The sequence below is a fragment of the Diorhabda carinulata genome, chromosome X (genome assembly GCF_026250575.1).
Source record: "Diorhabda carinulata isolate Delta chromosome X, icDioCari1.1, whole genome shotgun sequence".
In the NCBI taxonomy this organism is placed as follows: Eukaryota; Metazoa; Arthropoda; class Insecta; order Coleoptera; family Chrysomelidae; genus Diorhabda; species Diorhabda carinulata.
In genome coordinates this window covers 27,061,383-27,079,361 of record NC_079472.1, presented here as the reverse complement: position 1 = coordinate 27,079,361, position 17,979 = coordinate 27,061,383, and the positions used below count along the sequence as shown (strand labels likewise).

Genomic DNA, 17,979 nt, shown 5'->3' with positions numbered 1-17,979 from the left:
TTTTAAAATCATTTAAACTCTTAGCGCATGAGAAAGTTTAAATCTATATCTATATTTCAATGATGAAATAAATTCGATTATCATTTTGAACAAATAAAAATTTATCACTCAATCAAAAAATAGATTCGAAAAAAATTTCAATTTTAAATCTCTATTTTGAATAAACTATCAAAAAATAGTTTATAATAACACAACTCATACCGTATTTTTATTATTAAATGTGGGTATTTTTTTCACAATTCAAAGTTGACTTAATTCCAGTATACTATAGTACAACTATTTTACTGCAAAATCCTATACAATAATTATATATCAAGAAACATTTCAAAACCTCCTAGAAGTTATTGATGATAATTGTGCTCATGCTCATGAGCCATGTTTAATTTTATTTTATTTTCACCAATCATGGAATAACTCAGATTGCTAATCTATTAAAAGTAATAAAATTGTGATTAAAAGTTATAAAACAAACCAAATGTTAAAAATACCTGTATATTAGAATCAACATAACCTTTCATTTATTTACAGCAGTATCCCAGTTAAATACCTTTTAGTTACTTATGCTAATAATTCAGGAAAATTCCAAGGTTCCCACAAAAATCACATTTATATAGTTTTCATATAATTGGCGCAGTCAGTAGGAATGTCAAATTAAGTATTAATGCATTTAGTTAGTTCCAATGATTCATTGATTATTAAGTTTAGTGAACTAAGTGTGTCAAGAGGCGAAAGACTTAAGTGGTATTAGTAATAGGAAGTGTGAAATTAATCATTGGATTTTGCAGTGAAAACAAGTTGTATTCATGAGTGCCATAGAACATCCAAAAATTTGCATCACCTTTTTTGGAGTATTTCTTGTGAACATGCTTGAAAGAGCTCTGAATAAATATAGTGTCGAAATGTTTCTCTCTTTCTCTTTTTCACGATATCTGCATTTGAAATATATGATAAACAAATTATTGCGATTTGTTGAAGGAAGAGCAGGATAGATAGAGCATGGCACTTCTGAACTGACAGGTTCCGTTTTCCATGGATCATAATTCCGATACTATTGGTGATTTGGAATGGTTACGTTGCAGAATTCTGAATATGGTTGTTGTTTTTTTACACTTCAACGCAAAAATAAAAGGAGCAAGCATGAAGGGCCATGCCGTATCCCATGGAAAGTAGCTGGGGGTGAAGCGTTATGCCCGTTTTAGTGCTGCTTATGTACTAGATAAACACTATTCTATTATAGTATTAGTATAGTTAGGTAAAAGATTTTGCGATTCAATCTATTTTTCAATGGAAAAAAATCAGAGTTGAATTTTATTAAAACTATTTTTACATATACAAGGTGTGATCAAAAATGTGACAAATGAACTTATATAGCAGCTGCTATTTAGGCATATCTCGTATCCCCTTATGTTTTGTTACAAGCAGTGACAGGTTTAAACCCGTTCCTACTTGGCAGTCTTCTGTTATAACCGTTTTAGTGAGATTGTGTTTGTAGCGTCTGAACTTAATACTGAATGTTTTATTATAAGTTGAAAAGAAAGTGCCAAAGCATCTCACGAAATGTCAATATCTATTCACGATGCTAATGTAGTAACTTTGAAAAAGTGGTATATTCAATTTGGAAAAGGAAATTAGCTAGTTAATGACGAAGAATCATTAGGTCGCCCTAGGATGACACAAATAATGAAATGTGCAAAGCTTATGTATATCTGTTCGTGTAAGTGTGTATTCGTGTATTTTAACGTTTAATTATCAAACATGACGACTTCCAAACTCATTCGAGCAGATCTGAAATTCAGTGCCAAAAAGCTGTGTGTAGAATAGAAGATGTCAACAGCATTTTGAAAGTATTACCGATATAAGATCATGATAGAGTATGTAGAAGCCTTTCAATAGTATATTCAATGTTGCATCTGTAACCAAGTGTAGTCCTGTTGTTAATAAGATAAATCACCGTATTTTTCCGATCACACCTGGTATATCTGACCTTTGTCTAAATTTTTCTGGATCAAGGTTTCCAAAATATTGGAATGATAAGAACATTCTACTATAAAAGTTGGATAATTGCTGTTAAAATGATAAAATTAGTTGAAGAAATTCGTAAAATTTTATTAGTTTCTCTAAACTTTCATAAAAAATTTGAATTTAGTTTATAAGCACCTTTTGAAACTCACAGTATAGACTCTATCAGTTTCATTGACCGTCACGGAATATGGCAATGAGTATTACATTGTTATTCCAAAATAATGAACTAAAGCTATTCGAAATCGAAATTTAAATCTTTCAACAGCAATATTTCCATGTTTATCCTAAGCTAGAAAACTTTTTTTCATAGTCAGTGAACTGAATACAGTTGGTTATTATGTAAAAATGAATTAAGGCAGTTAGACTACAAATAAGTTGGATGAACCACTAAAAAGCTTGCGGTAGAGCATAAGCGTTGGATATAAAGGTATATGTGACTATCAAGCTGAAAATTGACAATTGTATTTTTTAACGATCTATGATATGATATATTTTTTTATGGCTGCCGAGAGCTATAATGGTTCAGGAGAGGGACACTACGGCTTAACGCTTCATGTACTTACTATGTAATATTTAGTAAACACAACATAAGTAATCGGTTTGAACATGTTTGGTTTACCTTGTTAACGATTCACTCCTATGTTTCATTTTGAAAATCACTTAAATTGTGAGTTGTTTTTTATAATGTTTCATTTGGATTCTCAGGCAATAATGAGAAAGCCTAAAGTTAGTTCAAACTAGTCTTTTCTAGAGTTATCAGTAACTATACAAAGCTTCAAAAATTTTTGAAAATGGAATTTCATCGTTTCTGGAATTTTATGTTTTGAGTTAATTCTAACACCACGATGGATAAACTTGAATAAGATTATGTAGAGAAGCATTAGAGGCCATATTTGTATTATTATATACATGTGCGTTAATGGAGCTCGTCACAAAAATGAAGAAAAGAAATCTCGAGCAACGCGTGCTGATCAATTTTTAGATACGACAACTGAAACTGAAAAGTGTTTCATTGGCATAAAATTTTCAATGAGGGACGTGAAAGCGTGGAAGATGGAACGCGAGGAAGAAAACCTAACACAAATTCGGCGTCTAAGTACCCTAATACGCCCAGATCTTCAGTTAACGGATTGAATGATAGCAGACGAATTAAAAATTCACCATAAAACTATCAATAATATTTCGTTCGATAATTTGTCGATTAGACAAAACTGTACAAACATTGACTCAAAAAATTTTTATTATTATGGATATTGACCATTGTTTTTTCACTGTTTTTTCACAACGACTCTTCAATGAAGCTCCAAATACAACCGTAGCTATCAACGAATGATGCAACACTAAAAGGCTTACAAGAGCAACACGATGCTTATCTACTTCTCTGACAACCACGAGATTGATTTGACCATAAGAAGTTCGTGCCAACTTGGATACATCGTATAGTAAGTATACTATCGCGAAGTACTTGTATATATAGTAAATAGAGTCTTCCCAGACATTACCAATCATTGAGTGCCGCATCACGACAATGCATTCTGGTACTGCACGTTGCAGAAAGATTCTAATTGTTATCTCAGCTGCCCTTATCACCAGATCTATCGCCCTGCAGCTTCATTATCTTTGAGAAAATTGAATTTTAAATTGATTCATGAAATTCAAACAACTGTGAGGATGCAATCGAAGGCTTCAGCAAAAGATTTTCTAAAAGGTCCAAACACCTGGAAAAATCGCTGAAGCGCAAAAGTGAAGAGAACATTCTATAAAAGATAATAACATAACCTAATTGTTAAACTTCGTAGTTTACTTGGTTTTATGGAATATATGGCAGCTTCACAGGCAACTCAAAGACTTTATTGTACATGAAGAGGAAATTTTTATGCTCTAGATGTTTTCTTTATTTCTAACTACTGAGCTTGATGCTTAACCCTAATAAATAATTGGACCTTTTGCCATAACGATGGTTTGTTCTCATGAAGCAGAAGCAGGTAAAAAGTTTTGATAGAAATGTTTAGGTGTCTATAGTTCCATTCTTTCAAAACAGAAATGAGCTGATCAATATTTCTTTTCCCATCGAAGATCATATATTCGAAGGAATAATAATTTGTATTTCATTTTTATATTCAAAGAAATACACTAAACAAACTTCCAAGTATGTCTCTAACTGGCTCTCAATCTTCATTTTTAAAATTCAGACTCCTCAAAAATCTACTTTTTTGGGAGAACTTAAATTTTGCAGTAGATACTTCTTCCTCGATCATGAATTACAAGTATAAAGGAATACTCATTGCGTGTTGACACTACTTTAAATCAATGAAATCGACACAGTTTAATTAGAATTGGAAAAATTAAAATCTGAACTTTTCAAAAAATATGATAATTGTTTCTAACTACCGTTACTAGTTTTCTATCTGATATCTCTTGTGAACTTAATTCTATCAGTTACAAAAACATGCTCACTCCTGTCTTGATGATTTTATCCGTTATTTTTATTTGTACATTTGTGAATCGTTAACATAAACCTGTTGACTTTTGGTATGTATTTATGATATGAAGCACAAAACAAGTGGAATTATAACAGATGTGTGAGTGTCAAGATACCTCCCAATCCCGTTTTCGAACTTCACGTTCCAAATCCCACTTCTGTTCTTCACATATATACATGCGGTCATAATAGTCTTTGCAAATCTTCTTAAGCATCCCTAGAAATCGGAAACGGAACCAGCAGTCAGCAAATAGATAGGTATTACACTTTAATTGCCCCGATTATTATTTTATGAATTTTATTTTCAAAATACTCAAGGGTTTATGAATAAATTGAATCTGTTTTAATCTCTGGCTCAAAAAGGTCACACTTTTTTACTGGATTTGAGACTGGTAGAATAAAAGGTTATTCAAGAAACAAACATAATAATAAAAGAGGAAGCAGGTAGCTATAACAAACCTAGATATCAGACGATATGTTAGATGATGAAGTTTCTTAGTCAACGTCCATTTCTGTCTAAGCTATCTAGTTTGAATAAAAACGGTTGCTTCATTGGACATTAACGAAGAAAATCTACCAGATAAACTATTTGAATCGGTTCAAGAATTATAAGTGATGTAACATTACAAATTGGATTTTTGGAAACTGTTCATAGATAAATTTAAGCAATGTTTATCAGTAGTGAATTTTAGTAATAAAAATATATAAGAGAACTATAAGAGAAGGTTTTCTACAAAACCTGTATAGTATTGCTGGAACGGAATTATTATTTTGGCTAAATAATAAATATAAAAATATCAATTCAACATCTATTAGTTTAGAAAGTGCGTTAGAAAAGTAATGAGACTGGCAATTCTGGATAATTTGATAACGTGGTTCCTACCAATCTGTGTTAGATCGCTTCTTTTCCCTTTCGTTGCCTCAGTGTAACACATTTTTTTTATAAATATCATTATTGATGTTGTGTACAACAAAATGGAACATACGAATTTGAAGCTATCATGTTTCGTGTTAAGCTTGGTTAATCCGCGAGTTTGATTTTGAGAAGTTTGAAGAAGCCTATAAGAATAATTGCCAGAGTAGACCACAATATTTCCACTTGTGATCTCGTCAAATCGGACCTTACTTTAACAATAAAGATGAGGATTTCGAATAGTTTCAACAAAATTCAAATTTTGACAAAAGTTTTGTATTAATTTGGAGCCAAAATTGTGCAACTGAAGAGAAACACGCATAAACTGATTAGCTAAAAGACATAACAATTAAGCGCTAGTTGGGAGTGTATAGTTGCCTAAGGAGACTGTTTGATGAATACCATCAGTCTTATCACTTCTCTCATAATAGAAATTAAATATAAACATGTTTGAGTATTTTCAAAATAAAAGAAATTGTATACGTTTAAAAAAAATAATAACTGTTGTTTTTTCAAAAAATTGCCCTAGATACAGATAGCGTTGGCAAAATATTTACATTGCAGGTAAAAACAAATCTTCCAAAAAATAATAATTAAGAACAAGTGACATTGAAACTAAATTTTTTGTTATTCTCATTAAAGAAACTACATACTACCAAATATCTATCTACTGGAAAAAGATTTTTCAACGTTGTTTATTATTGTGTTTATTATTTTTTGGAGTCTATTTACCAATTTTAAAAATGCCATTCCTTAAATGCGACCTAAAGTAATAACGAAAATAAAGAAAAAATTAAATAAAAAAACGCAACAAGGCCTGTGTATCGTGTATAATTTGTACCTCCTGGGCTTTGATACGTTCGATTACTTCTAAATCATATTTATCCCCTTCAAGTTTGGCTATTTTCTCATGATAACTTTTACAAATAGTCTGTAGTTCGGCTAGAAGAGACATTCGATATTATAAATATGTTCGGGATGTATACCCTAATAATACCAACGTGTATAGTTACCCAATCTTATATCCATATTAAACTTGTAATACATCACAAAAAGAATCAATATTTAATGTAAATATTTATTTTATTCTCAGCGTAATAAACAAAATTTTTAACGAAAACTTTCCTATTGGAGTGTCGTATAATTAAATGAGCAAATGATTATATATGTAAGTAAAATTCGTAGATGTGTAATGTTTCATTACTGGAAGATGAAATATAAATTACTTATAATTAAATAAAAGCTCAATGGTTTTTATGGCATTGTGAAATATTACATTAATATAACAAAATAATCTCATTTCATCAGGATGCCGTTAAAATGATATCAAATATGTCTCCTAAAGTTCCTCAATCAATTCTCCATATTATTGCTTTGGTTGTAATCATTTCAAATGTGAAAATGGAATAAATATATAGAGAAAACGGAATTAGAAGTTCAGAAACAGTAATAGATGAAGAATCTCTAGACCCACTAGTACATCATCGTCTTAAGAAAGGAATAGGAACTATGGTATTACCTCTATTATTAACAAGAGGCAATAGCTGTTTTCTAACTTCCAGTGCAGATGTAGAATAATTCAATACGCGAGTGTGGTTTGAATGTAAGATATCAGTAATCCACTATCTCCATTTTTATGATTAAAGTGAGCAATTTCTTTCATAGTATTTAGTCTCTTTGTGACGTATTTTTCTTGAGAGTTGACATTTATGTAGAGTGGAATCTATTAAAATTTGCAATATGTTCTGACCTCCTTGGAATAGAACATAAACCTGTAGAATTTAATTTTTAGTTTTATCCTATTCTTGGACAATATCCATAGATATAACATAAAAAAAATAAGGGATGTAGCAATATCACAGGTCGGAAAAAATTAAAAAAAGAAGGTGCCGAAAATAAAATAAATGTTTTTAATGTGCTGTTTTCAAAAAAGGCAGTACTAGTATCAATTTAACCAAATAAACATTGCATTAACATTTTTGGAATTACTTCTTTTTGGAAATTACATATCAATAATTTTTCTGACATCGCGAAAAGAGCTTATCTTGCCTTGGCGTTTAATTGTCAATATTGGACAATTGGGTCGCTATTTTTGTTTCTGTAATATTAATGGCATCCTTATCTAGTTTCTGCAAGGAGACCTTATACAGTTTGCTAAAGAAATAACCGTTCCATCTTTCAGCAGCGTTCTTGAACCTCCAGAAAATAATGAGGCTCGAGGAATCCATTTCAATTTAAAAATTACGTATTTACTTCAATAAAAAAGTCTTCTAGTATACAAGATTAAAAGAAAAGAACCTAATTTATCCATTTGGAAGCAAAGGTACTACATACTATACAGCACAAAAAATACAACTCATGAAAGAAGTTGAGGTTTATTTCAGGTTTTGTAGCCAAAAAGTAACCAGACAGAGAGTGGGGATCAAAATGTCTACGAGCCCATGGGAGGGAATAAGCTTTATTGCCGTAGAAAATTTCACAATTCATTGGCACAGCTTTTATATTTCGAAATACGCTTCATATGGATTAGATATAGTTCTACGCATAATTTAAGTTTTATAAGTTGTCAATTATCAGTTCAGCAATTTAATAGAAAATATGTCATATTTTGATAATTATATGGAGGAGGGGGTTTGAATCAATAACCAATATTTGTCGTAACAAAGTAATAATTGAAATTCACTAACCACGAAAAAGGTTGTTTAATTCATCAAGAATAGGTTTCAAAACTTTCAATTGATCTAATTTCCATTAGACAATTCGGACTGAGTAAGCAAAAAGCAAGAAGCAAAATTCTGTAAAAAATTTGGGAGGAAGATACACTTAGAGTATTTACAAAAAAAATCTTGAAAAGTAAAAAAAAATAGAAAACTGAAAGTTAACATGTATTTCATAAAAAGAGTGGCAAATGTATGTATGTTTTAATTATATATTGTATGTTATAAGTCCCGAAAAAGTTTAGAAAAAAATAAATGTTAACTTTCTTCAGTACACATATGTTATTTAAATTGTGTTTTATACAACGACCAAGTCAAAAAATCAAAAGATTATCGTCGATATACTCATGTAACAAGTTTGTGCAAAAAGCTCTAAAAAATAAGTTGTGTGATGTTATATAAATCTACGCATGTGCTATAAATGTCTTCATGCCCTCCATTTTCTACCTGAAAATCTCTGAATTCCACTTCCTTTTCGAGGTCAAATTTCTTATTTTCTAGTTCTACAATACGTCTGTGATATCCCTCACATGTTTGTTTTAAAGAGGCTAGAATGAAATATTTTGTGACATTTTTGTTTCAAGACTACACCTAAAGGAAGTTCCTTTTTTAAAACCCATTTGTCGAATGTTTTATTCAGCTTGGTTGGGGTTTAATTATGAAATAATTGCGCTATAGTGCTGTATCTATTTTCGTTCTCTAAACCCAAAAAATTTGTTTACTCGTAATTTGAAAATATAATGTACATCTGTTTCAAAATCATTAGAGTTTAAGATTAGATCGGAGGCATAATAGATAGAGATAGGGATAGAAAAAAAGCAAGTACGAGGGTGTACATTTAAAAAATAAAAAACATTCTGAATTCTTAAGATAAATGTAAACCCTAGTAATATAATAACCTTAAAAAAATATTAAAAAGTCTGCTGCACCATAGTGTAAAAATTACCACTTAGAAAAAATCAAAAAGCGTAAAGCAGACGAATCAGTTAATCAAAAAAAAGTATGGAAGTCTCTTCTGTAGATAAATTTGAGATTAAATTTCAATAATTACGTAAAAGCCTTCTAGTTTGTGCGGCGATTAGCTTTTAATTTATACGAAATATAAGCTGACTTCAATACTTTTTTTGCTGTTAAACTGACAAAAAAGTGAGATGCATCGTTTTGCATTCTCGTATAAAAAATATAAAACACGTGCAACAATATCTTTAACTACACCTAACCTCCATATCTTTCTTTTTGACCAGATATTCCAAATCAAATTTTTGATCTTCTAGCTTGCATATTCTGTCATGATATGTTTTGCAAAAGCTTCTAATTTGTTCTATGAAAAAATATATGTTAACTCATTGAATTTTGATGTTTGATTAGAAATACTCTCAATTTTCATTGGCTCAATGACTCATTTCTGACAGTTAATTAAATTCTTTTATATTCACTATTCAAACAACGGTCCCGCTTATGTACGTTTTTAGTTATGAGGTCATTAAATATTTGGGTACCTATAACCATAACCTGTGAGATCTTAGCCTAGCTATTTCAGGACGAGATAAATAAGATATTAAACAATTAAAAGAAAAAGATGTCTCATAATTTAGAAAACTTGTTATAGAGTCATTCTGGACTGTACTAAAACGGTGCAGAGCACCAACTATGAAACGATTTCTAGCTTCGCGAGTGTTAAAAGTACAGAATCATCTGAAAGCATTGGAGTTCCGTTGGAAAAATTGGGAAATCCATTAACAGTTGAGGAATATAGTTTCAGTTTATTAGAATATTTACAAACAATATTGTAATTTGGAGGTAAAAGTAGCACTGGAAATGGATGGTGAATCGGATCAATTTTCTCTTAATACTCAAAATCAAAAGAAACAAACTATCATTTAGATTTTAATCATTCTTCGAATATGAAGGTACTACTGTATAAAAAATAACTAGAATAGCCGAACATTAACATGAAAATTTGGGAGTAATTCTAAAGAAACTTTACCCACGTGAGTATTTCAGTAGTTGATTTGTTAATTAAAATTCAATCTCAATATTAAGAAAAATAACCAAATTTTTCCCAGTGTATAATTTTCAATTGTTTCATTATTATCAATCTCGGATTACTTAGCATCACAAAAATACGTGTATATATTTAGTGAGGAATTTTCAATGCACCCTGTATAATATGAAGTATAGATACATTTGATTCAATCATAAAATTATTATACATATTTCTAGTACAGGAAAAGACAATACCTTCATTTGCTTCATCGATAAGTTTGGGTTTACCGCATCTTTCTTCGATGATACGTCTCCTTTCAGCAGCTTTACGTTCTTGTTCTTTCTTCAATTCCTCGGCAGCTTTCTTTCTCAACAGTAACTGAGAACAAAATATGCTAAATTATTTATTTTGTAATGTAGAGATTGAAGAATAAAGAAGAAAATGGATAATATTGAAAAAAGTTGAAAACTATGCTAAAAAATGTATTGAAAGAGATTATGAGTTACAACAAATATGATCATTATGTTACTAACTGATTATATATTTACTCACCCTAAGTTTCTTCTTCCTTTCAGGGGTCATGAAACCTTTCTTGGCCTTCTTGGCTTTTGAGGCCTCTTCCATACGAGCCCTGACCTCGGCCCTTTTGCGTTCAATTTCGGCCTGTTTCCTCTTCTTTTCCTATTTTTCATGTCAAATAATAAGTTTATTAAAGTTCATTCAGAAGCACCAAAATCAGAAAACAATATCATTTTAATCCCATTTATAAAACCTTACAAATGGGATAAAACTTTACTCGAAACAAAGTAAAGTTGCAGTACAACAAGGAGTACAAATATCAATGAGTCATCATACCGGGAAAAGGGGTGCCCGAGTTTCACCTGCCACTGTAAGCAACTGGGGCCTCAGTCTTTCTATCATGATGTGGATATTATAGGTCACACAAGTTAGATAGACATAGCTGGATCTAAGCGTAAATTGCTGCCAAAAAAAACAGCTGTAGAGCTCAAGAAAAAATTAGAATACTACAAAAAAGCAGCACTTTATTATCAAACCAAATTCTGAAATAATACATGGCGTAAAATGAGCTGATTAGCGAAAAGGCGGTAGAGCTCCTCTGAATTCCTGGACATAAAGAACTCAATGGCAATGAAATTGCCGACGAACTGGCCAAGCTTGGAACATCTCAGCTTGAGTTGTTGACTACAGTCATATAACAATAGACGAGCGAAATAGTTGAAACTAACCCCTCAGATTAGGCTGAGTTAAATAGTAGGAAGGTAAAGTCTCTGACAGACCTAGTTCATAGGATTAACAAACAAAGGTACATCCTAGAGTGTGACCTGGTGGTAAAGCCTTGCTTCAAAGCCGGAGGATTCTCAAATTTTGTAGAGCTGCAAATGGTCTACCCAAACTATTAGGACCGAAAAGTTTCATTCTCATTATTAAAATCAATATATTTCACGCATTTCTAGGAAATTTGAAAACAATTAATATGGAGAGAATATATTGACAAATTTAATGTGGGTGTGATTGCAGTAAATAATACATTATTAGGATTTTTCTTTTAGTGCGAAAATGAAATAAATTCGGGCATAACTTCTACTGAGAATTGTGTTGTATAGTATAAAGTTTTCTGTTTTTGGTTTTCTGGTTTATTAGTTTACGTGCCTCCTCCAACTTCTTTTTCTGAAAAAGTAGAGAAAAAACTACATTAATACCGTCAAATGACTTATGAATACAATTAGTAGCAACGAAGAGTGAAGTAAACATAAAAAATGATATTTTAGATAAATTATGAATGAACATTTTAACTTACTCATTGTTTTGGGTACAAACATAATTATTGCGAGTGAACGAACTGATTTGATATCTTGGAAAGATGAGTAAAACATCTAGTGAATGTGAAAGAAGTAACTACAGATAATATAGATCTTGTTACTACTCTTTGTTTGATGAAATAAAATATCGTTAAATAATTGTCATAAAATACAATAAGTAAGTTTCGTTTCTTGTATACGTATATAAAGTGAAAAGTTATCTAAACACGTATGAAGACGTAGAAATATTTCTGTATGTGAAGTACAATATAAATATCAACACGTTGTCGGAATCGTTGTAAAGGATTTTTCTTCATTTTACAAAAAGTTATTTTGGTTGAATTGTATTTCCTCGTGGTTTAATATCGAAGCTAAACCGACACATATTTATAGTTCTTACTGAAATTCTACAATTTGTAAGTTGTAACATAAAAAATTACATATTATTTAGAGTTCCTATATTTATTTTTGTCAAACATGTTCTGAAGTAGAACACTTGATTTTATTGGAACGAAAAATTGTCTCTGAATCGAAAACTTCAGAATGAATTCAACCTACTTCAAATTTTGAAGATTTAGAATAGGTTTGTGCATCTTAATTTTTTTCCTATTGGATAACAAACAAAATATACAGGAAAGTTATTTTAACATTCTTCTGAATATAAAGTAGATTCAGATTCTACGTCTTCAAAAACATTTATTAACAGACAAAGGAAATGAATTTTTTTTAAAAGCATTTCATTTCGATATATTTATAAAAACTTAGTCACAATTTATCATCAAAATGAAAAAGCTGATAAGAAAATGTTTTCATTGTTAAAAACACATTGAATACTGCTGAAAAAATTAATAGACAAGAATTATAGAAAGCATACAAACAGGAATAACTAAATTCATGTTAGATTAACTCAAATCTACTTACAATCCATATTAAATTATCAATTAAAAGTTAAAGCGTCTATTTACATAGTATATAGGTAACTCTAAAACTTCTAGCTGAACAGATTCTACGTTCAATATAGTCTTAAATAAGAAAATAGCTTAATAAGCGATTCTACTACGGTATATATTATTATTTATCAAATAAATTGTATGCTAAATAGCGATATCTAATAAATCTACTTGTCTCTTAAATAGATTTCTCTAGAAACTACAATTATGAAAATTTCATTATTGACAGCTTAGAGTTTGATAGTTACCTTTTATATCGGAGAAGACCAACTTTGTTTCTTGTCATACTGTAAAAAAAGAAATAAATAATTATTATATTGAGAATACTTTGGAGAAATAAATGTTGCAGTTGAAAATTTTTAAATACCTTAAAATCAGAATTTACCCTATGCCGATGTATGCTTTTGCCTAGGGGTGAGTTTAACTTCAGCAAATTTTCATGTTTAAAAGAACCGCGGAAATTTCTAGGGGACCAAATTTCAAGCAAATAATGTTCCTAGCATTTGTTTTTAATAATCAATAGTTTTTTAGTTATGCGCGATTGAAAATTTGAATTTTTCTTGGAAAAAAAACACGTTTCATGAATATCTCAAATACTTTTGATTTTATCGCAAAAACTGTAACAAACAAAAATGAAGCTAATAAAAAACAAAGAGATTGTTTTTTTACAATTTGTTTTAGGCATAATACAAACCGAGATATGATTTATTGAAAGTTGAATATTTTTATCGATCAAAAATTTTTTAAAATTCAACGTCGAGTAACCACTGGTCCAGGGGTGCTCTATAAGAGACGAAATAGATCAATTAGCATTGAATAACTTATAATTTTATTGATTTTTTGCAATAAGGGATAGTTTCCACCGCTGAGTGTTATAAACAAATATCGCCATTGGGTAGATAAGATAAGTTAATCTTAATTCCAAATTTCATGCAAAGCGATGCAGGTTCATGGAAATCCGAGGTAATACCTCAATTTTAACTCGGTAACCTGGACTATTATAGACCTAGAAGCCCCAATATCTAGTAAAAGTTTCGTTTTTTTTCTGCTCATCAACTTTTTTATTATAATCATAATAATTGCATTCATAATCAGGTGATGAATATCCTCCTGGGTTATATGAGTCCATGTCACTCCTATCTTATCTCAAAGAACCATCGGAGTTTAAGAAGGACATTGAGAATTTTTCAACTTCTACCGATTATATCCTTCACATATTCAATTAGGAATAAATCCGGTAGTCAGAGTAGTAGATGACTTTTAATCCAATGAAATAGTGTATTTACAGCGTTTTCGAGATGTCCTGAGATAAGAAATCAAATGAGGGTCCAATAGAACTAAAGATAATAATGTGTCAGTCAAACAAACTAAGTTGTAAATTTTGAAGTAATACCAATCCTAGAGGGATGCGATAATCTCTTTTTAGAAGGCAATTTAAACTAACTAAGTATTTATATTTGTTAGGAAATTAGATACTTTCTGTAATAATGATATTCACTTTCTCCGAACAGCAACAGTAAACAAGATTAAACCTTGTAATCAGGATGAATTAAGAAAAAGGATAATGATAACAGTAGGTTAAATTAGTGAAAAATTAGGAAGGTATATAGGATTTAATATCCTGTATTCAACCAAACAATGTAGATGGCTTAAATTCTCGAAAAAAGCTTTTGTCCACCATTTTGTTTTGTAATATTTAACTAAAATCGAAATATTAGCAAAATGCGTTTCTTTATAAATACACTGTACTTAAATTATATAATCTTCGACGATTTTTTCAAAAGTTTATTACATTCCAATAGCTTGCAAATTTGTAGCAATATTTTTATCACGAAAAAAGTCGATAAAACATTTATGATTACAAGCAAATCCAATTAAATACTCTTTCTGTTGAGATACGTACCTAACCTCATCGTCCGCCATGTTGGAAGCTTTTTAGTTGGTCTGAAAACAGAAATATATATAAATTAAATAAAATGAAAAAATCTTATTTAAAGTAAAGTCAATCATCCGATATGCTGCGACGAATCTATTTCGGGACCGTGTTACATGCACCTTTCAGTTAAAAATAGATTATCTTGGCCCAAATCCAAAATAGCTCCACTCTGTATTCTCGCCACCGAATTTGGATACATGCTGATTACTATCGGGTTACGTATAAATCATTATTTACTTGCGTATTTATGATATATTTGGAATTGGAGTTATATTGTTAATATTTGTAATTTATACGGATGTTGAAATGTTGAAACAATTTGGAACATTTCTACTGGAAAAATATAAAAAAAGTGTTTACTCAATTGAATCATATAGAGCTTTCGTAGCAACATCAGCATGTTTATATACAATGCACCAAAATTATTGTTTAATCTTATTATTCAACTGTCATATTTTTATTGCGATCACATTTTCTTGACAACAATAATGTTTAAGAATGTCTACCGAGATATTTCCTTCCTGGAGTGATTTGTAAGCTGAAAACTTCTAATTTTGTCGGAGACGTTTCTCCCTAGATCTATAACTATAGCTATTATTAGAATATATTCGAGAACAATTTCAAGTAAATTTTCTTGTTCGATCTATTACTGCCGAATGTGATGGAAGTGGTTGTTATACGTATTTCCTTTAATTGACTCCGAAGGATTTATTGCATTTAAAAACTTTGTAGAAAATCTGGAATACATACAAAGCCGTTCTGTCACTCTCACATTGATTTTTGTAGCATAGAATGAATCAGTTTTTTAGATTCATTCTTACCATTTGAGGTTACGTTAATCATTTAGACATAGGAGAATTTTAGGCAATGTTATATTAATAGCAGAAGCTACTTTTGTTTCAAATAAGTAGCTGCTTATTGTATGGATTGAGTGCCAAAAAGCTTCTGATAATTTTTTATTACTAGCCATGCAGCTGTTGCCATTTATTCACACTCATCGTAGCTCGATTAACTTAAAATTTATGAGCACCTATTGCAAAGATAAAAATGATGATCTCATTAAAATCAATCTCTGGGATACGTAGCAGTAGTAGAGTGAAACATTTTAGAAAATTGATTACTCATATTTCTTTTGAATGAGTATGTAAAATCTATAGCGGGAGATGAAATTGGTTGAGTACATGTTGTACTTTGAAAAATATTATAGTAATTTCACATGATGCAATCAACTAAAATCGATAACAAATGAAGTGGGAAGTGACAAAGTCTCGAATTCCTAGTTTATTTTGTTAAGATGGATTTTATTGGTTCACAAAAAATATTGTTCACTTTTCTTGTATAATCATTGCAGTTTATATATTTTATTATACACTATACACATTCTCTAGCCACCAATGTCTCAAGTATTTTTAAACTCTATCAATAATGGATAAATTTTATAGTAAACCATCATATTTCAAGAACAAATGAATTCTTTTGTGTTTTTACGGAAATTATTTCCATATTTATTACCAAAAATATGTTTGCCACTCTTCAGCAAAAACTGGGAATATCCATTAGGTACAAATGTCAACCAATGTGGATTTTCTATACAAAAATCGATTTGAATTCATTCATTAAATTCATGAATTCTTCAGAAGGTAATAGATGCATTATTTTCTCCTATTTAAGGAATTGATAATCAATTTCTTGAAAAGAATAGAAATCAGTTTTTAATCTTCAAAAATAATTCTTATGGAGTTCAAAAATTTGGAAGCTATTAAATCATTGAAAACACTTTTCGATTCTTTTCATTAAAAGCATCCAAGGAAACATGGAATAGTGAATAGTCGTTCAAGACTGTTATGACGTTAGTTCTTATAGATGTTTTATTCGTAGCAAAAACTTGAAAATTCATTTTATTCGATAAATAAACAACTAATTAAAAGGCAGTTATTAGTAGATGTCCTGAATATCATTGAGGTTTTCATCGAATTGTCAAAAAAATTCTCTAATCACATTATCTCGGAGAATACGGAGCTATAGAGAATTATATCTGGATGAGTATTAAATAGAAAATGGAAATTTATGGCAGCTAGAGCCATCCCGTATCCGGAACTTTCTGTAAAGATTGTATTAATTAATAAGCTGAATATCATCGATGTTTTCATCGAATATTTAATAAAAAATCCATGTTTGAATTTAAACATATAACAACTAGAATTCGCAAAGAAAACCTTAGATAACAACTGATAGTTTATGGCTAGTATAAAAATAACCTTTCCAAAAAAATCCACTAGCTGATCTATTTCGAGTTCCAAGTTTACTCAATAACCTATGGTTGCCAAGCAACATTTTGGTTTTATATATAAATTATATATGAATATTCCGATTTTTTTCATTCTAATCATGTTCTAAATGCACATAGCTTTATTTTATTCATCATGATTTGTAATAAATCAAAGAAGTATTAAGATAGATTGTAGATAATTGACAATTGTTGTTCTGTGAGTTTGCGCAACGGATTTGAATTTCCAAATTTATCATATGGGACCAACAGAAATATGTAAAATAATCGTGGGCATTATGTTCAATTGCTTCAAAATAGTAGTGAGTTATCTCATATAAAGAATATAAAAAAAATTAGGATCAAAGTCTCAAAAATCGTTACCATATTAAGTAAACCTGATATAATAAGTTTTTGATTAGTTATTTGATTGCATGTATAGTATGTCATTAAGATTATTTTCATCTTACAGATTTCAATTACACTATAGGTAGACGTTGAGCACAAAAGTTTAACACTGCAAAATCCACTATAAGAATCACTACACCATAATCCACAAGAAAATAAAATAAAATAAGAACAATACCTGGTTTCAACGATGGAATAAATGAGCAGTCAACAAGGACTCTCTGCTGACTGTTGCTAATTTGTCTGTGTGAGATTGAGACCCTCCTACCCCGCGTTCCCCTTCCAGCTAAACAGAAAATTGGATCTTACTTGTTTCCCAATCTATTTTTGACATAGCCTGCAGCCAAAATTAGAATTTTCAGAAACTCGATATCCAGTCAGAAACGATCGAACTTTGTAGGTAGACGTGTTGAAAAGGGGAAATTGAGAATTTACTGTTTTTTACTAGCTAGTCAAAAATTAAATAAAAATAATGTTA

The 17,979-nt window shown here is 30.2% G+C and overlaps 1 protein-coding gene across 12 annotated transcripts in view; it reads right to left on the bottom strand.

Moving 5' to 3' along the window:
• The window catches only part of LOC130902345 (troponin I), a 39,340-nt gene extending 21,540 nt beyond the window's left edge, over positions 1-17,800 (bottom strand). For 2 of the 12 annotated variants that reach the window (XM_057814422.1, XM_057814426.1), the window contains exons 1-6: positions 17,680-17,797; positions 14,800-14,835; positions 11,793-11,810; positions 10,674-10,802; positions 10,376-10,499; positions 4,621-4,721 (exon numbers count right to left, since the gene is read on the bottom strand). In XM_057814422.1, coding sequence (XP_057670405.1) covers positions 4,621-4,721; positions 10,376-10,499; positions 10,674-10,802; positions 11,793-11,810; positions 14,800-14,814 — 387 coding nt within the window. In that variant the 5' untranslated portion in view covers positions 14,815-14,835; positions 17,680-17,797. Of the gene's footprint in view, positions 1-4,620; positions 4,722-6,258; positions 6,360-8,581; positions 8,683-9,354; positions 9,456-10,375; positions 10,500-10,673; positions 10,803-11,792; positions 11,811-14,799; positions 14,836-17,679 lie in introns of all 12 variants that reach the window. The other 10 variants (XM_057814424.1, XM_057814425.1, XM_057814423.1 and 7 more) reach the window with 10 other exon arrangements.
• Between the last annotated feature and the right edge of the window lie 179 nt (positions 17,801-17,979).